The sequence below is a fragment of the Morus notabilis genome, unplaced genomic scaffold, assembly GCF_000414095.1.
Source record: "Morus notabilis unplaced genomic scaffold, ASM41409v2 Scaffold848, whole genome shotgun sequence".
NCBI classification, from domain to species: domain Eukaryota; kingdom Viridiplantae; phylum Streptophyta; class Magnoliopsida; order Rosales; family Moraceae; genus Morus; species Morus notabilis.
In genome coordinates, this window is record NW_010367943.1 from 11370 (window position 1) to 30146 (window position 18777).

The 18777-nt window shown below is 31.2% G+C and overlaps 1 protein-coding gene across 1 annotated transcript; it reads right to left on the reverse strand.

Annotated features, from left to right (window-relative positions):
- LOC21402752 (E3 ubiquitin-protein ligase MBR2) lies at positions 1–2818 on the reverse strand. The gene is made up of 5 exons (XM_010113794.2): positions 1625–2818; positions 1384–1434; positions 1173–1271; positions 755–919; positions 1–382 (listed from the first exon to the last, which is right to left on the reverse strand). Exons 1-5 carry the CDS (start codon positions 2804–2806, stop codon positions 212–214), a joined length of 1668 nt encoding a protein of 555 aa, XP_010112096.1. The 5' UTR covers positions 2807–2818; the 3' UTR covers positions 1–211.
- Between the last annotated feature and the right edge of the window lie 15959 nt (positions 2819–18777).

Below are 18777 nucleotides of genomic sequence, written 5' to 3' on the forward strand. Positions count from 1 at the left end.
TTCAAAAGAAACAACTTGTGATATTCACAGTTTCATAAATGAGTGCAGAGTTCCAACCGTGTGCACCAACAGATTGGGTTTATTAGTTGATGTAGATCAAGGGAATCGATTATGTACACAAAAAAGAAAAAGGACAATTAATATGAGAAAAGAGAGAGACCCACTTCACTTGTACACAATATGCCTCCTCTGCACATAACAAATTGTTGAATTATGTGGACGATGGCGGCATGGGTGAAGGTGATGACGAAGGTGACGGAGCTGCGGACGACTTGCATACAGGGCACCAATTCTTAAGACGCAGCCACTGTTGTATGCAAGCAACGTGATACCTGTGCTCACACTGCAACCTTCCCACTTCATCCCCACCCACGTATTCTTCCTGTACGAAACAGACCAATGAAACATTACAAATTAAAAAGAAGTAAATCCCAACCGGCGTAACAGAAAAATAAGTTAATCGATGGTTGTAGTACAGAGGACATTGAGGTACAAAATTATCAAGAATCTGACTAGGAATTTGCCCATCTTAGTATAAAGTTCTTTTATAGCTGCAGCTTAAACTAAAAATGAATCCATTCAGAACTCAGTAGCGGTGTTCGCATGCATTTATGCTCTTAGACAATTTTTGAACCTAAAACCTAAAGCCACTCCACCGCTCCTCGTGAATTTTTCACTTAACACTTTCTTTACTATTGAGCTCATGACTGCCAATCAAATCAAGAAAAGTTAGAAGGAATTATGGGAAGCATACCTGGCATATACTGCATTTGACATCATCATTATCGCCATTTCTTCCCGAAACAACACCATCTAGAGGTATAGACTGATAGATGCTTCTCTTAATGCATTCTGACAAAGCTTCTTCAGTAAGCGCTGTACTCACAGTACCAATCCTCTCTTCAAGAGCTAACAATTCCTGTCAAGTTAATAGTAAAACATTTTTTATATAAACGAACTGCAAACATATAACGAACCATTCCTGTCAAGGTAACAGTTTTTATTTATCTTTTTCCTCTAAGACTCATTAAAAGGATCACCAACTGATCCAAAAGCAGAAGATAATTTTGAATGCGCAAAACGGCAAAGATCGTAGAGAAGGGATAATAAAGAGATATAATATGATATGAATTACATCTAAACTTGGTTTTACTATCGTAATTATAACGAACCTCATATGTCATGTTATCAATATCCAGCCTCATGTCTCTATGCTGATCATAGAAACTTATTCCATTGAGGAACAAATTGCTCTCCAGTGCAAGTATTTGCTGCAATAAAACAGAAAAAAAACTTGTTAAAAAAAATGAATATTATATATACATACACGTATATAATACACACACACACACACGCACACACATGTTTATGTATATTAACTACCTCAAATGTTAGCTCTTCATCCTGTTCAATCCTCTCAAGCGCCAATAATACCTGCAAAATTTTATGAAACAAACAGTATTTCTAAGATATTACAAAAGACACATGAAGAAACCAGTAATTGAGGCATAATGTTAGACCTAACATTCGTCACTTTGTGGTGCGTATGGAAGTTATTTGTCCTTTCCAACTAATGTTGTTCAACCACATAGATATGCTACAAAAATTTATTAAGAGAAGATACCTCTGCAATACCATCTATGTTGTACCGCCGCAAACTATCACGATTCAATGAAGAGTGACTAAAACCAACTTCAGGAGCACCAGATGGTAAAGTACCACGTATGTTCTCAATGCTACTGCCTGATAGACCATAAGAATTAGATCGACTCAAGGGAGCTTCAGTGAATGATAGATGTGATGAACCGGAAGAACTCGTGTCAATAGATATATCAGGACGAGACCGCTGCGGGATAGCCCCAGCAGAGGCATTGCGTGATAAACTGTTTCCACTTCCTTGATTAGAAAGCCTTGTTCTTGTTTGACTATTGATCGATCTCCGAGTTCTAAGTGATGTAACAACATTTTCCCTGTTAGGAGGTGTATTTCCAGCTCTTCTTGAATCAGAAATGGAGATGCCGTTGGAGGAGGGGTTCTGTCCTGATGACAACCCGTTTATCTTCTTGCCCCTGATAGCAGAGCTACTTTCCCCTTCCGAATTTCTCTTTTTCATCAATTCCCTCCTTCTACCTAGGCTTAAATCCGATGATGAACAATTTGATGGGACAACATCAGATATTGAATTGCGTCTTAGACTTCTCAACCCGTACCTGGTTGTACTAGCATTTGTTTTCAAGCTAAGGTTTTTAGATCCCGAAGAGGATGACGGACCACCTAAAGTAGCTTGGTTGCTCAATCCAGATCTCTGGTGAAAATTCCCATGAGATCTTGTATTTGACGCTACACTAGAGCTTCCTACTTCCATTAATGAGACCTCACTAGACTCCATGTTTTTGGTTTCAAGGTGAAGTCCTCTTTGAATCTTTCCAGGTGGAGTAATAAGTTCTGCAACTTCTTGTTCATCCTGGACACTACTAGTTTCAAACGAATCCGTTTCTAATTGAGATAGGCTTTTACAAGGCTCCGCGATGGATTTTCTTGGGTGGTTGCTGACAGAAGCGCATGTCCTAGAGGAACTCCCAACTATCTCCTTTCCGCTACTAGATGGACGCACTGAAGGCCTCAGAGGTTTGGATTTTCCAATTTGAGTACCCTTTGTGGAAGTTAGACGCCCATTGCATCCAAGTCTGTTACAGAATTGGGCACTGCTATCTCTGTTGCTAGGAGTTTCTCTCAAAACCAGACCAGATCCTTTTCTAGAGACAACAAGCCCATTGACAGCTCGTTTTCCAGAGAATTCATCCATGTATGAAAATTTTTAACTGTAAGAACGGTGATAGAAGAATGTTAATTGCGGCCGATTGATAATGATTTTCCAAGTTCTGACATTGTTGAGAATAACTATGATGGTCTGTGTTCTTTACTAAAGCATAAAGACATATGTTCCATAAAAGCAAGCATAAAGAGGCATGCACCAGTTACTATCAAGATTTATTGGATTTAGGAGATGCAAAGAATTCAGGCTGCTTGAGCAACTCCAAAGAATGATAATAACTCCTGAGGCTAAGATTAAAAAATATTCCAAGGAAAAAAAAAGGAGAGGTAAAGTTTGTGCTTTGGATAACTTAAACAATGAGGGCCAAAAAAAAGAAAAAAAAGAAAAAAAAAAAAAAAGGAGGAAATAAAAAACCAGCTCAACCTTGCATATCGGTATTTCCAAATTTACCACACACACATATAGAAAAAAATCCCTAAATTTTTTTTAAGAACATAAGGTCTTAAACTATTTTGATTTATTCACCAAAAACACATGGTAATGGACGTATACAAATATAAAATCAATAACAAAATAAGGTAAACGTTTTAAGAGACTACATCAAAAGCTTTCTCCCAAAAAACCAATCTCGAATTCTTTATCTGTTCAATTTCGAAGTAAAAATCCAATCTATAACAATACATCCAGTTTAGAAGTACTCCTTCAAGTCAGACTTGTAAAATTCAATTGCATAGTTCAGAGCAGCAATAGAGTTCTATGGAGCATACAGAAGAAACCCACTTCCTAAATCCTAACAATCAAAACTCAATCACAAACGAACAGCAAACAGATAGACAAGTCCATATACATAGACATACATACATACATACATACATACATACATACATACATACATATATATATATATATATATATATATTAAAAGCCATCAATAAGCTTTATGACCACAGGAGAAAAGAGGAAATACTTACATGCATGAAACACCTCAAGTCTCTATTGTTGAAGCGTTCGTAAGAACAACAGAGATAATCAAATACTCTGATCATCTCAATCTAAAAACATAAAGGGGAAAAAAAAAGGAGCAAAACAAAAAGGAGGAAAAACAGGAGACAGATGGCTTTATGCCCATGTTTCATTCCCCCAAAAAATTTGGTCTCTGAATTTATTTTTATTTTTATTTTTATTTTGTTTTTTTAGAGGATAAAAGCTGTGGTTGGATTGAATTGAACTAATTCCCCGCATCGCTCCTAGTTTCTATATTTAAAAAGACTCTTTCAAAACCGCGATTTAAGGGCTTCAACAAAACCGATTCCCCTCAAAAAAAAAAAAAAAAAAAAAGATTACTGTTTTGTTTGCTCCTTCATATATGATATTTTCCAGGAAACCAAACGAGAAAATTTTTCTCTGAACAGAAAATATCAATACCTAGAGTTCAATCATCAAACAACCAATATAACAAACACAAAACTATAAATACATACATGTGTGCATATATATACACGAACACGAAACAGGAGAACCTAACGAGAAGAAAAGAACAATAAATTTGTTGGGGAAAATTCAAGGAAATTCGTACTTCAAAAAAAATGCTTAGTCTAAATTTGTAGACGATTTATTATAAAAGAGAGAAAAAAAGATAATCGGATTCTTGTTCTACCTTTTTTTTTTTTTTTTTTTTTTTTTTTTTTTTTTGCTGTTCTTCGTATTCTTCTTCTTCCTTTGAACCCAGAGAAAGCTGTCTTGCCTTTAGAGAGAGAAAGGAGTTCTTTTTTAGAGAGAGAAACGAGGAGAAGGAACCACGTACGTGTATGAATGATCCGAGGCTGAGGAAGAAACTCTTTTTATTTCTTACTAATTTATTTTTATTTTATTCTGTTTATTGTTTTGGGTTAATTCACAATGGTCTTTTAGATTTATCCCTAATCTCATTTTTGTTCTCATTTTTAAAATATTTGATAGTGTTGTCTTATTTTTAATTAAATATTAAACATTTAACGGAATTTATAAAAATTAAAAATACTTAAGTTTAAGAATTAAAACAATATAAAAAATAAAAGTTAATTTTTACATATAATTTCTAAATTTTAATTGTTTTTAATTTTAATATCTGATTTACATAGATTTCATCAAAAAATTTTAAAAAAATTCAAATACCAACTATGAGATATTGTAAAAATCAAAAATCAAAATGAGATTAAAGGTAAACTTGAAAAACATTCGCGGATTTAACCCTATTGCTATTTCTTTTCCCTCAACTCATAAAAGAAACGAAGGAACAAATGTTTTGTGCCCCTGTCTAAAAACTTTTCACTTCTTAACTGATCCCAATTAACTTTTTCTACAAAAAAAGAAAAAAATCACGAGTATAATTTTAATTTATTTTGAAAAAAACCCAATTAATTTACATTTAAACGAATAAAAAAATCCTCACCTTTTTATATAGTAAGATATTGGATTACCGTTACTCTTTTCTTTTTTTTGAAACTCAATTGAGTGAAATGATTAATTTACTATATTTAGTGTCGCAATAATGATTAATTAATGAGCTAATTAGCTAACAAGTTTATTGCCGCCCCTGAATACCATAAGCGAGTTTGGTAAGCAATTAATCAGCCGTTGGATTAAGGGGCTTTTGAGTTGGTCAGAGATCGACGGCTGTTCTTGACTTTGACGTCCTCTTCAAAAAGAACCTTATGGAGGGAGGCTTTGGCCTGCTTTTCAATGGACTGCAAGAAACATTAAAAAAATTAAAAATTAAAAATTAAAAATTAAAAAAGATATTTTTTTAATGTTTTGTTTAAGCGCACGGTGTTTTTTATTTATTAACTGTTTAATTTATATTAAATTTAATTACAAGTCAATCAAATTAAAAATAATACAAATTGACAGTATAAATAAAAAATATTGATATTTTAAAAAAAAATAGAACACTAAAAAAATTCTATTTAAAAAACCACAAAAAAAATATGGAAAAAAAGGGAAAGAAAAAGGAACAATAAAAAGCTCTACGGCTCTACCTCTACCTCTACCCCACTTCACCAGCTGAGCCGCCTAACCTCTAAAGTTTTTTTAATATATATATATATATATTTATTTTTTTTTTTTTTTTTCTTTCTTTCTTTTGGTTTTAAATTTTTGCTTGAAAAGATATTAGAAATGTCCTTTTTCGGACAGGATAAATTCATGACCCACTTTTAGCTGTGAGACGGTGTTGTTCACGCGCTTATAGGATAATTCGATTTGGTAATAATATGCACTTTTACTTATTCAGCAAAAAAAAAAAAAAAAAAAAAGCATTTCTATATATGTTCCTTTATTGCACTATTTCTCATTTTATTCACTATTTTTCTAATCTTATTTTGGCAACTTTAAATTACTCATTTACAAAAGAGTTACATTTGTGTTATGTTATCTTGTTTTCATCTTTCTTTGAATGAGGAGAGGCAATAAAGTTATTTATCTCTAATATAGAATGGAATTATATGTATATTATTTGCTTCTAGCTTGGATGATATAATGGTATTCCATGCTATATTTGTACATAGTCTTTCTGGAAGTTAATTACCCGTCATTTGTTTTAGAAAATGAAATCGTAACATTTGCATCATATTAGAGATCTTTATGCATCATATTTGTATGCCAAATTACATCTTTAATGTAAAGGATTGCCACGAGATTTTAGAAACTTATTATTATTATTATTTTGAAGGCAATGATTGTTCTTTATTTAGCCATATTGAAGGAAGCTTAAATGGACAAAGAGTATTTTTGCCTACACATAATCGAATATTAATCACAATAGACTATCTAGTTGGTTTTATCAAAATTATTAAGACAAAAGGCCGAGAAACGTTTCTTAAATCTTAGTTCTTAGAGGAAAGAAAAAAAAAATCTTCTTATAATGGAAAGCCATAATTCTTTTGATAAAGATTCAACCCTTTAATCTATGTATTTAAATAATAATTTATCCCCAACGAATGTATAGTTTCAAACATATTGCTTTTCATCATAATGGAAGATATGTTATTCAAGTAAAAGATGATGAAGCATGGTATGAAACGGGCCTTGAATGTTTGAATTCCACACTGTTGTTAGTAGAATATGATTAATTTCCAAATTAATTAATGAACACAAGGAATTTATTGATCCTTTATGAGATGGAAATGGTCCCATACAGTGTCCAACTCCCAAATTGAATATTCATCAAAATTTGCACAAATTAACTAGACAAAACCAAATTGAAACTTACAAAGATAATTCAAATTGAACTTGACATTGTTGAAAAGACAACGGAGTGAGACTAGAGTTCAATACAACATAATGAACAAAGACAAGTAGACTTTTTTGTAGCGATACACGAGTTTTTTTGTTATTTATTAATAATATAAACTTAATGCTAGAGAGTTAGACTATACACCTCAACGTTAGATGTATTTATTTTTTTTTGTATAAATATATTTATGTAAAATTACTGCTAGATAAACAAAATTAACAATATACAAGTTAATCTATATGGTCCCGATTACTTTAAGTTTTGAATTGAAAGGTTACGAGGCCTAAAGAAAAAGTAAGTGTGTGTTTGTTAAAGGGATTCAAACTAAATTGTTTGAACTAAAATTTTAATTTTTGTGAGAAAAATATTATAGTAGAACCGTTTAAATTTAAATTTTTTCACCAAACATACCCTCAGTGTTCCTGATCATATGCTTGATGCACCGTTGGATTTAGGATCATTAATGCTACATTTGGAACAATAATTCGTGTCATAGTTCATAGCTCGCAATAATATTTTATCTCATAAAAAACACACAAACTGAAAATAATTATGAATCATAATCTTAAACTCATAAATTAAACGTCTACTAAATTTTATTTACATGACCGTTGAATGTTACGTTTAGAAGTGAGGTCCGTGCCACCTGCAAAGGGCGAGGACTGCCAAATTGCAGCCGATAATGGGGATTGGGTCATGGTTACAAGGCATTTTGGGCATGTCGGTCTTCGTCTCAACGTGTCCTTTGGATGTTTTGGTATAGGAGAGAAGGCGAATTATCTAGTGGTGTGCACGTCAAAAAATTTACGGCCGGCAATAATACATATATGCCAACCCCTATTGGTTTATATTTTTTGTTCATTATTTATTTCGTGTTTGATTGTGTTTTTCATCTGTTATATTTTTGCATTTTTTGTTTGGCTTTGGTGCTATGAGTTTTTCGATGTTAGTTGATCGAATATTTACATCGTCTATAAAGGATCTAGTAAAGCGTTTTATGTGGGTTTGATTTTTAGTGCACCATTTTAGGTGTCTTCCATTTTTAGAGCTAATACATATTATATTTCCTTGAGCTTTTCACTTGAATTACGGGTGGAACTACTTATCTATTGGTTCACATTTCTTATAGTAGAAGATTGTGGATTGATGTCTGTATTACATTTTTATATGTTGGAATATATTTTTTCTTAAAAAAAAAAACTCAAAGGGTATAAAACTAAAAATGTTTTATACTTGAAAGAATAATGTACAATATATCCTTGTAACTTCTTTGCATACAATCAAGGAGGCAAAGATCGAAATCAGGTGATTCTTTTTTAAAAAAAAAAATTTTGTGAGTCGGGGGATTTAAAATCTATACAATGTGATCAAATCAAGTATGAAATTACTATTAAGTTATACATGTAAAGCTGTATCCACTTAAATAAAGTGATAGATGCATAAATATATATTTTAAAATTAGACTTTTTCTGGTAATTCTTGTAAAAATAAACTATCGGTATTTTTTTATTTTTTAATTGTTAGATGTGCATTAGACCTATTTATTCTGTATATTTTTTTTAATTTTATGTGATTTTAAATAAATTTAACGGTTAAAAATTAAGACTATCCGTGAAACTCTAAAACAAAAAAAAAATAGTGATAACTTTAGGTGCATGGTATACCAGACCTAGTAAGGTGGGATTGGGCGATTGGTGAGCACGACGCCTCCCTATAAAGTCGTGGGTTCCAGCCACCATCCTTTTTTTTTTTTTTTTGAGCTAATCCACCATTCTTTCTTCGTTCAGCCTGAAAAGGATTAAAAATAAAATTATTGTGATTAACATAAAATAATGATAATGATAATATTGTTATTTTGCATGAATTTCTTTATTGCCCGAAAAATCAGAAGAACCATCAGAAATCAGAGACAGAAAGCAACTTATAAATGTGTATTATCATTAAAAAAATTCTGGTAGCGATTAGGACGTTTTCCCTTTTCCTAGCGTGCTTATCATGAGTTCGTGGCTTTTGTTTTCATAATACTTTCTCCAAATTTTCTATTTTTATGTCCAAATTAATTGAGTGAGGTTTCTTAAGAGCAGATGGAGACTCAGAGCCAATTATTATTATTATTATTTCTTTAAAAAGATTAGACTTCCTCTTTTTGTTTATTTTAAATTATTCCGCACAGTAAGATTCTTTTGTCCTTTTCTCCTTATTTTGTTGGGAAATTTATTTTTATTCTCTCTATAAGAGAGTATGACTTGATAATAATAATAATAATAATAATAGTACTAATAATAATGATGATGATAATAATAAATTAAGACCACAAAAAGTTACTGAAATTGAGATGATAAACTATAAAGTGATATATAAGATTAGCATGGAATATGTCACCTTTTTATTTCTCATATGTTACACATACATGTCACACTTAAAAAAAAAAGTGCATGAAATTGCATATAGTCTTAGAGATGTTCTAATATTTTTTTTTTTTTTCATGTCCATCAATTATTTTGATTGAAGCCGAAAACAAGTTTTGTTGCACAACAGTTTGGAGACCCCAACAAGACTCAATGTTCACTTTCACGATAATATTATATATTGATTATAAGATGGCTAAGGTGGCCCATTTACCTTTATTTTCTTTCTTTTTAGTGTAAATGATTTATGATGTTATCCTTTTTTTTTTTGCTGAAAGAAATTTAATTATGATGTTATCCTACTTGACTACTTTGTATAACTTTTAATATTATTATTATTTCATCGTTGTGTCATATTAGATTGGGAAGCCATCCATGTAATTGGCCAAACTGCTATATCATGAGAAAGTGCTATTAAGGTTCATTTTGAGAAGCTTGTTTGATGTCTCCCATATATAAAACCGAAATGGCAAATTTAAAAAGAAGCCTAGTTGACATGTCTTCAAGGTCGTTCCTCCTGAAATTAGAAATTCACAACTTGCATATGACGTTAGGGTATTTTGCATATTGCTACTCAAACTTGTAGGGATCTAACGACTTATTGAATTTCTATTTTAACAGTTTGCCCTTCCAACGTGTAAAACAATTGCAATGTGCCCTCTTTTATTAATTTTATTATGGTTTTTGGTCAGGTTTAAAGGCTTTAGAGTATAAAAATTGAGAGATTTATGTTATGGTTTGAATTGGTACTCTTTAAATTTTTTATCGAACAAGATTTTCAGCGCCAATCAAACACAAACATCCATTAAAATGGACATTACAATTTACAAATTGGAGGATTAAATTGTCAAATTTTAAAATTTAATTAAGAGGTAAGTTGTCAAACCCTTACAAGTTTATGAGATGAATGTGCAAATAACTTTGTTATATTATGTCCAAAGAAGAAGGCCAATTTTACTTGTGCCCCTTAATGGATAATGGGATCATCGTATTTCACTTTGCAACCTTTTATTTCGAACACTCACATTGCAACCCCTAAAAATTGAATAATGCAACGCAGACAAATTCAAATCCTAATTTTTTAATATCTTTTTATTGTTATTATTTTTTTATTGGTAGTTGTTTAAAAGAATTTTATATCAATTAATAATAAAATAATGTATTTACACATAAATCTAGCAAAAGGTTACGATTAGAATTGATGTTTTTGTAGAAGTTTATTGCAACTTGCACCTTTCGTCACCTTGCGCCCTTTTTCTTGTGCTAATTTCATAAATATTCATGAAATATGTACCGTAATTATATTTTCGAACTAGAAAATTACTCATTTCACCTTTTGCACTGTACAAAATCATTCCATCTAAATCTGTTTATAATACTAACATAACAATAATGCGACACTAATTATAATTTAATAGATACCCGCAAACTATTGAATTCAGGTTAAGGATAAATTGACATAAAATTAATATTTCAAGCACGTGTCAAATTAATCTAAAAAATAACAACAACAAAATAATCATAAATTAAAACCACATATATTACGCGGCTAATTTGAAGATAAGGTCTAAAACCTATATCAAAACGACACCATAAAGGGTGCAAATTAAAACCACATATATTAGACAACTAATCAGAAGATGAGGTCTAAAAACTAGATTATAACGACTACACATAATTTAGAGGCATAATCCCTATTATTACTAGATAATCTACGTTTGTCTGAATATAAATCATAAATGTACAACGAGTAAAAAAAAAAGATTTTTTTTATGTTCTCTCTTTTTTAAAAATATCGGTATTATTTACTTATTAATTTTGAAATTTGTATTAAATCTAATAAAAACTAAATTAAATTAAAAAAAATAATATAAATCTAACAATACTAAACAAATAATACTTGTGTTCCTAAAAGTATAAAAAACACCAAAGAAATTCCAAAAAAAAAAACACAAAAATTAATTTGAGAAGCTACTTTTTTGCCATGTGGCACTCAAAGAATGAATGAAGTAGACCCCAACCAAGAATATACTGACCACTGTCCATCCACGAGTTCACAAACTTTTGTTTGGTAGCCATTAGGGCATTAACCAATATATATATTAACAATGGGCATGTCTATAGTAGGGGGCTGTACTTTGCCCCTACCCATAGGGTACACTATGAGGGCCGTGGGATGATGATCGAAGGACTACCAGGAAGTGAGCTTATAAAAGAGTAAATAATTTTGGATGTTGGGGATCGAATAGCATCAGTAAACTCCAACTTCTACTTCAGATTTTTTTTTTTCCAAAAAAAAAGCTCAATCTTATAAAGTTAAACCTCTTCATGAAATACTTCAGATTTGCTCATCAACTCCGGCGAACTCCTCCACAACTCCGGCGAACTCCTCTGCCCTGACAACGGCCCTAACAAACGCAATAGCCCATTAGACGACAATTGGGAGCAATATTTGCACCTCTTGAACTCTGAGTTAACAATTTTCCAAGTTGAGCCCATAAACGTCGACCAAATGACTTGTAAAAGTGAAGATCTGCTTCCATTAATTTGATTTGAAATTTGAATTTAATTGAATATCTCTATTGTTCTGATCATCAAATAAGGTTAGTTTGGGTTTCGGATTGGTACTTTAGGAAAGAAATAATAAGAGTTTGAGAGAAATTCTCAAACCCAGATTCTGACGAGAAATTCTCAAAGGAATGTTTGGTTGTCAAGAAACTCTCAAAAGGAAATGAGAGAAATTCTGACGAAGAGGAAAAAGGTTGGGAGGACCTTCACTGAGGCAACAGACTCCCTTCCAGTGGCAATGCGACATGAACCAAAACTCTCGCCAGCACTTCCCTTGAACCTCATCGCCCTTTCCCACGTGACGGAGAGATCTCCTTTCTCTAGTCATCCCTTGGTAGGGCGACAACCACTCTCTCTATGGCAACGTGACTCCATGTGTCATTCGTTGGCACGAAATCCAGAGCGGCGATAATGGGCGGGGCAGAGCTGGACTCGCCAGAGGTAGAAGCCATGGTGGCTGGGCGTGAGAAGAATGTGTTCACCTCACTCACTCAAATTCGTTGCCGTTGATTCCAGTTAAAAAAGTAAATTTGAGTTAAAAAAATTTAAATTTAATTTACATTTTGAGTTAAGTGTTTAGGAGTATATTGATTTAACGTTTAAAATTTGAGTTTTATATTCACTTGTATTAAAATTAAATTCTAATTATAAATAAGTATCTTTTTTTTGTAGAGATAATGTCCATTGTAAAACTAAACGTGAATAATAAGAAAATAAAGAGCGGATGAAACTCACCGACTCGAGTTATTACTTTAGTTTAAAATTTAAGTTGCGTTTAGTAAATGTATAATTCAGTCTAATTTTACACTTAAATTGAGCTTATTCGAGTGTAATCTATGAGTGAACGGCTCCTAAATGTTATTTAATTTTTCTTTTTTTTAGTCTTTGGCTACGATTAGGTGCAAGAGAGACCACCCTCACTAAAATTTAATATTAACTTTTAAATTGCACCCTAGCGTAGACATTCCCCTTAACAATAGGCTTATATATTATTTAAAATTATATTTTTTATGATTTTTTTGGCGAATTATATTTTTTAGGAGTTAATGGGGCTGTGCTGCTGTGTCGTGTCACAAAATGGACAACATCTGCACATATTATATCCATGGAAAGATAAATAAAGAGTAAATAAATTAAAAAACAGAGAAAAGGATAATCATCAAGATTTTCTTGAGCCACTAAAATTGGTAACAACCAATTTCTTTTAAAACGACGTCGCTTAGCTTGCACGAAGGAAAAGCCTCGTTGGAACCTAAACAAAAGGGTCCCCACCGCCAAACTGCTTTAAGGCTTACCAAAACCAACATGTCTAAAGTTGGTCTTCCAAATTGAGAAACAAATATTCAGCAAATAAAAAAAAGAATAAAGAAAAGAATAAAGAAAAAAAGAGAAACAAATCTAGAAATATATTAAGCCATTAAAAAAATTATATAAGAAAACTCTCGAAATATTTAACGGAATTAGGTGAGTATAATTAAGAAAGAAAAAAATACTTTCCAACCGCCATGGTATGGCAATCTCTATGTTCTTTATTAAGTCTTTAAATTTTTATTTGTTTTTGTGATTGTTCAGCTTTGTTGCACGGGTGGCTGTAAAAGAAAATAATAATAATATTCCGTTTCGTTCTAATTAAAAACATTATTGTTCGACGAAAAGGAACAACTGAACAAAAAAATGAATCTAGTAATCTGACTTGGATGAATTTATAACTACTTATTCTTGTTAAATACCTAAGAAATGTTAATAAAATAAAATAAATGAAGAAATGTTGCATGAGCATGGTTATTACCAAATGAATGGCATTGTAAGAATGGAGATATCCATTTATAGGTATGATCGTTCCCCCATGGGAAGGCAAACAATTCATAACTGGTTGAATTTGCGTATTTAATGTCATCCTCTATAGACCTCAATCCCTAAACTATAGGAAAAAAGAAAAACAAAGCCTAGCCTCTAAACGGGGTCAAATCAATATTTTGGGTACGTAGGTATTCAACCTTCTTTTTGTAGCTGGAGAGATATAAACTCTAGTTGACTCGTTTGAATTGAGAATTTGAATTAAAAAGTAAATTTTAGTGAGAAAAAATAATGTAACAAAAAAAATTGAGTTTAAATTTTTATAAAAAAAACACTTTAACAAAAAATTAAATTATAATTCAAACTAGCGAAACGAATGGAGTTAGATTGTAGGATTTTGTTAAATTGCATAAGATTAATATAAATATTAAATTTGATCTAAACAATCATAAAGTACAGAAAAATCATGATCGTAATAAATAACCGGATTCACAATAATTTTGAGTGAAACAGACAAAAAAAAAAAAAACACATATATTAAGTTTTAAGTACCAATGCTTAAGAAGATACTTGACAAATTTAAGTACACGCGAAAATTTTGTATGATCAATGTATAAATTCGATCTACTAAAATGGGAGGTGCATAACACAAAAACCACACAAATCATCGCCAGAACACACATCAAACGGACTGAAAAAAGAAATTAACATTTCTATATCCATATGATGTTCAAGAATTCGCACTACTAATAAATTTCCTTATGCTCAAACTCTGCTTATATATATAAAATGCATGAAGCAGTGATTTTCCACAAACTCCGGAGCCTAATGTTGCAATGATTAACACACGGCAAGAGATGAAGTAGTATTTAATTTATTAACAAAAGAAATTTAATCTCATACCGTGATATACATAAACAAATACATGTAAAAGATAAACATATATATATATATATGTGTATTTTTTATACATCTTTTTGGGGATAAGTAATGCATGATACATGCATACACACATTCCCATCGTAGATTACAACATGACCACTCGCATTGATTATTGTTTCCCATCCCATAAGCAAAGAACTGGTAACGTAAGTTAGCAGTCGACCTGAGGGAATAATTAAAAAACATAATCGCATGTTTAGAATTTAGCAATAAAAATAAAGGGTGTTAATTATCAAAATACGAATTTAACAATAAAAATAAGGTTGTTAATTATCAAAATAAAAAACAAAATTAAAGGGTTTTTTTTTTTTTTTCTAAAGAAAAGGTGAATGCTAGGATTACTCTTTTTGAATGAAATCAGATTATATCACGTCATTTAAAAATTTAAAACTTTTAATCGATTTTTTTTTTTTTATGTTTTAATATTTGAGTCCTTGGTCAGACACCCCCTAGAACATCAAAAATTGGACACGTAATCTCAAACCCTCTAAGAAAAATTAAAAGGGTGTTGCAAATGGTATAGAAAAGGTCAACGCACATAGGTTCTATCATCCCTCCAAATGCCTCTTGGTTGTTCAATAATGGAACAATATTATGTATTATTTTGGGGTGGTTATTGTTCATTTCATGGCCTCCACCACTACTATCTTTGAGTTGTGTGCGTAAATCTCGCTGCCTATAATACCTCCTTTTTATGCATCAAAATCCCAAATGGCCCTAATTTGTTTCTCTTCCAATCATTCCCCATCTCTCCTCTTGGCCTTTTGTATATGTATGCAATTTTATTCTCCTCTCACACCTTTATTTCTTTCTTACTTTCTTTGTTCCCTCAATTTTACTCTTCCATGATCGTTTATTGGGTTTTGATCATCAACTAAGGTACGTTACTTAAAAATCTCTTTCTCTACAAATTTACTCTTTCTTTAGTATTTTTTTGAATATTTCTTGAATAAAAACAAAATGAAATTGCACGTGTTGCCCTACAAATCTACTCTACTCCATTGCTTATGCCGTATATCTCTTAAATCTCTCCCTATGATTTTTTTTTTTTGTACGTTTGCTTCATTTTGTTGCATATAACGAGGTCTAAAGATATATATAGTGCAATTATATATGTTATTCTATAATATTATAAAAGATGTCCCATTATGATTGTTTTTCTGCTTTTGGGTGGTAGAGAATCTACAGACTTTATTCTTGTGATTTGCTGTACTTCCTCTTTAATTTCCATGGATTGATGATTTCGATTTCATGATTATTAGTTTTTCAAAAGGTTTTCCTTGTTCTCCTGCATCTTTTTTTTTCCATTATTTGTTTACTTTCTAGTTTACCTATTCTAAGGGACAAACATGCATAAGTGGGAACCACGACAATTAATAATTAAGAGAAGAGCATTATATTCTCTAATCTTTATATTGAAACTACTAAAGTTCTCTGTGGGGGCCAAATAATACCAAGAACATTGAAGTGTAATTCAATCAAAAAAGGAATATTGTAGTGTAAAGAATATAGGAAAACAATAAAACATGTAGCCCAAAAAGGGTGGGCCAGGGGCCCATCTGAGCTCCAACCCACTCATAAGTAACAGTGGCTCCCACGGACAGATGACGATCTCTCTCTCTCTCTCTCTCTCTCAGCCTTTTCTTTTTACATATAATTAATAGATAGAAGAAAGGACTGTCCTTTAGATTGCACTAGCAATTGTCTGGTAATGAAAATAGAAAAAAGAGAGTTTTTAGTTCTCATTTAAGCCATGATACATGTTTGTAGCTAACTTACTACTAATAGTAAACTTTGTATTTGTGTCCCTTATATGTAGAATGTAGTGAACATGCATAATCATTAAAACACATAGCTCAATGTCTCTTTTCAAATTAAAATGTAAGCATAAACAATGGGGAATTTTTGGGAAGATATGAAAAAAAAATACCTTATTGATAGTGAACGTTTTATAATCATCAAAATTTTTATTAAATGTGTTTTAACATTTTTTAGGAGAAGTGAATTTGATATAACTTAATATTTAAGAATGCAACTATCCAAGGAAATCTGACCAAGGACAAAAAAAAAAAAAAAAAAAAAAAAACTCTCAAATCATGATATTGATATGTAGTTGTTGCCTTTTAATTTGTTTATTAGGTGATTCAATTAAAAAGAAAAGGTTATTTATGGGCTAATTATAGTGCTTTTTTCCCTTTTGATTGATATGTTAGTTTTTACCGAAATATATGTGATTTCTAGTAGCTAGTTTTTGGCTAAGGCTTATTTCGGAGTTCTTATTTACATATGTGCAAGTGGCGTTGCTGGACCACTTTCTATCATTTTCTTTTAAATAACTTCACCTACAAAATTTAAGTATTCATATTTCATAAGCTACAGAGACAAAGACAATATCATGATGCGACAAAACTATGCAGTTATTACGAGCATCAGAGAAATTAAATTATTTTTGTATCTGCATATGCGTGTTCTTGAGTGAATGGACAAAGTGACAGACAGGAAAGAAAGAACGAATTTCCAAAAAGGGAAAGAAAAAGAAAGAAGTAAGAAAATAACTTTTTGATGAAACAGAAATAGAACATACAAAACCCACGAAACCGGGCTACAATAATTTAGAGGATTTTTCGTTTAAAAAAAAAAAAAAAACACTTTGAGTCTTTGTATTGTTGAGCTTCGAGAGCTCTTTAAGACCCAATAACATATTATTTGCTTTTACATTTTAGCAAATGGGAAATGCATTTGCTTTTTTTTGTTTTGTTTTATATTTTGTTAAGGTAGATTGATTAGATTCATTTCGAGCTCAAGTATAATAGAATTTGAAAAAGTATTTTGGACATTTTACTGATAATGTCAAACATCATATAATAGTCAAATGTAAGTCATACAGTATAAGATTTCATAAACAATACTTATTTTCTATTAATTGTAGTGCTTAACATTGATAATGATCAAACATTTTTCTAAACCTTTAGGCTTAGCTTACAAGTAGGGAGCCAGAATACTGAGCCGAGAGTGTGGTGACCGTGACTCACACGGCATGTACATGGGTTAATAGTCCTCTTGGTCCTTATAGTGGAAAGAGGGAAAAAAAAAAATGTCCACTTGATCACAATGATGTAATTGAAATTTTTGACGATCAAGAATCATCAGAAACTTTATAGTTCCCCTGAGTCAAACACACCAAAAATGTGAATGATGAAAGCCTCCATTTAATGAGCAGCTTTTGGATTTGACTGTAATAGTCCTATTTGCTTTGATAGCATTGTTTGATAAAGATGCTTAAATGCTTTTCTTTTTTCTTTTTCTTTTTGCCTATTTGAAGGATTCATCAGTGTTTTTTTTCTTTTTTCTTTTCTTTTTTTTTTAATTTAGGACTTACTGTTCTTTTTTGTTACACCAACTCCTTATAACTCACTCTCTCCTTTTTTTTTCCCTCTGAATTTATTTTATTGGGAGAAAGAGGGAAATAGATAAAAACTTGAGATGAATTAAAATTAATAGGTCAATAGTTTATATAAGTTAATAAATAGGTTAAATTATTATTTTTGTCTATAACATGTCTGGTTATGAACCATAACTTGACAAGTTATTGTCCATAACTTATCTGGTTATGAACCATAATTTGACAATTTTATTCATAATTTATCTAGTTATGAATCAGAACTTGATAAGTTTATCCATAACTTATTTAGTTATAAACTATAACTTAACAAGTTATGACCTATTAATTTTTAAAAAAAAAATTAACCTATATACTTTTTTTAAGCTTTTCATATGAACCTACTTCATACTATTTCCGTATTTTATTTGACTACATGGTCTACATTCTACAATGACAAAGAGCCTTGGCATGGATTGGGTTTGGGAGCCCATACCAAGCCCACAAACAAAGTATTATTAAAAACATTTGGACGTCTCCACTGGGCTTAACAGTTTTCCTTGCATATATATCTATGCACACATATTTATACCTTCATATGTTTGGCACAAATTTTTTGAAGTATTGATTATAG

What these genes read in the sequence shown, in the direction of transcription:
- LOC21402752 (XM_010113794.2), bottom strand. Translation starts at nt 2,806, where the DNA reads ATGGATGAATTCTCTGGAAAACGAGCTGTCAATGGGCTTGTTGTCTCT. An exon ending in ATGAAGAGCTAACATTTGAG is followed by an intron (nt 1,272 to 1,383) that starts GTAGTTAATATA and finishes GTTTTATTGCAG; the next exon opens with CAAATACTTGCACTGGAGAG. An exon ending in TCAAATGCAGTATATGCCAG is followed by an intron (nt 383 to 754) that starts GTATGCTTCCCA and finishes TGTTTCGTACAG; the next exon opens with GAAGAATACGTGGGTGGGGA.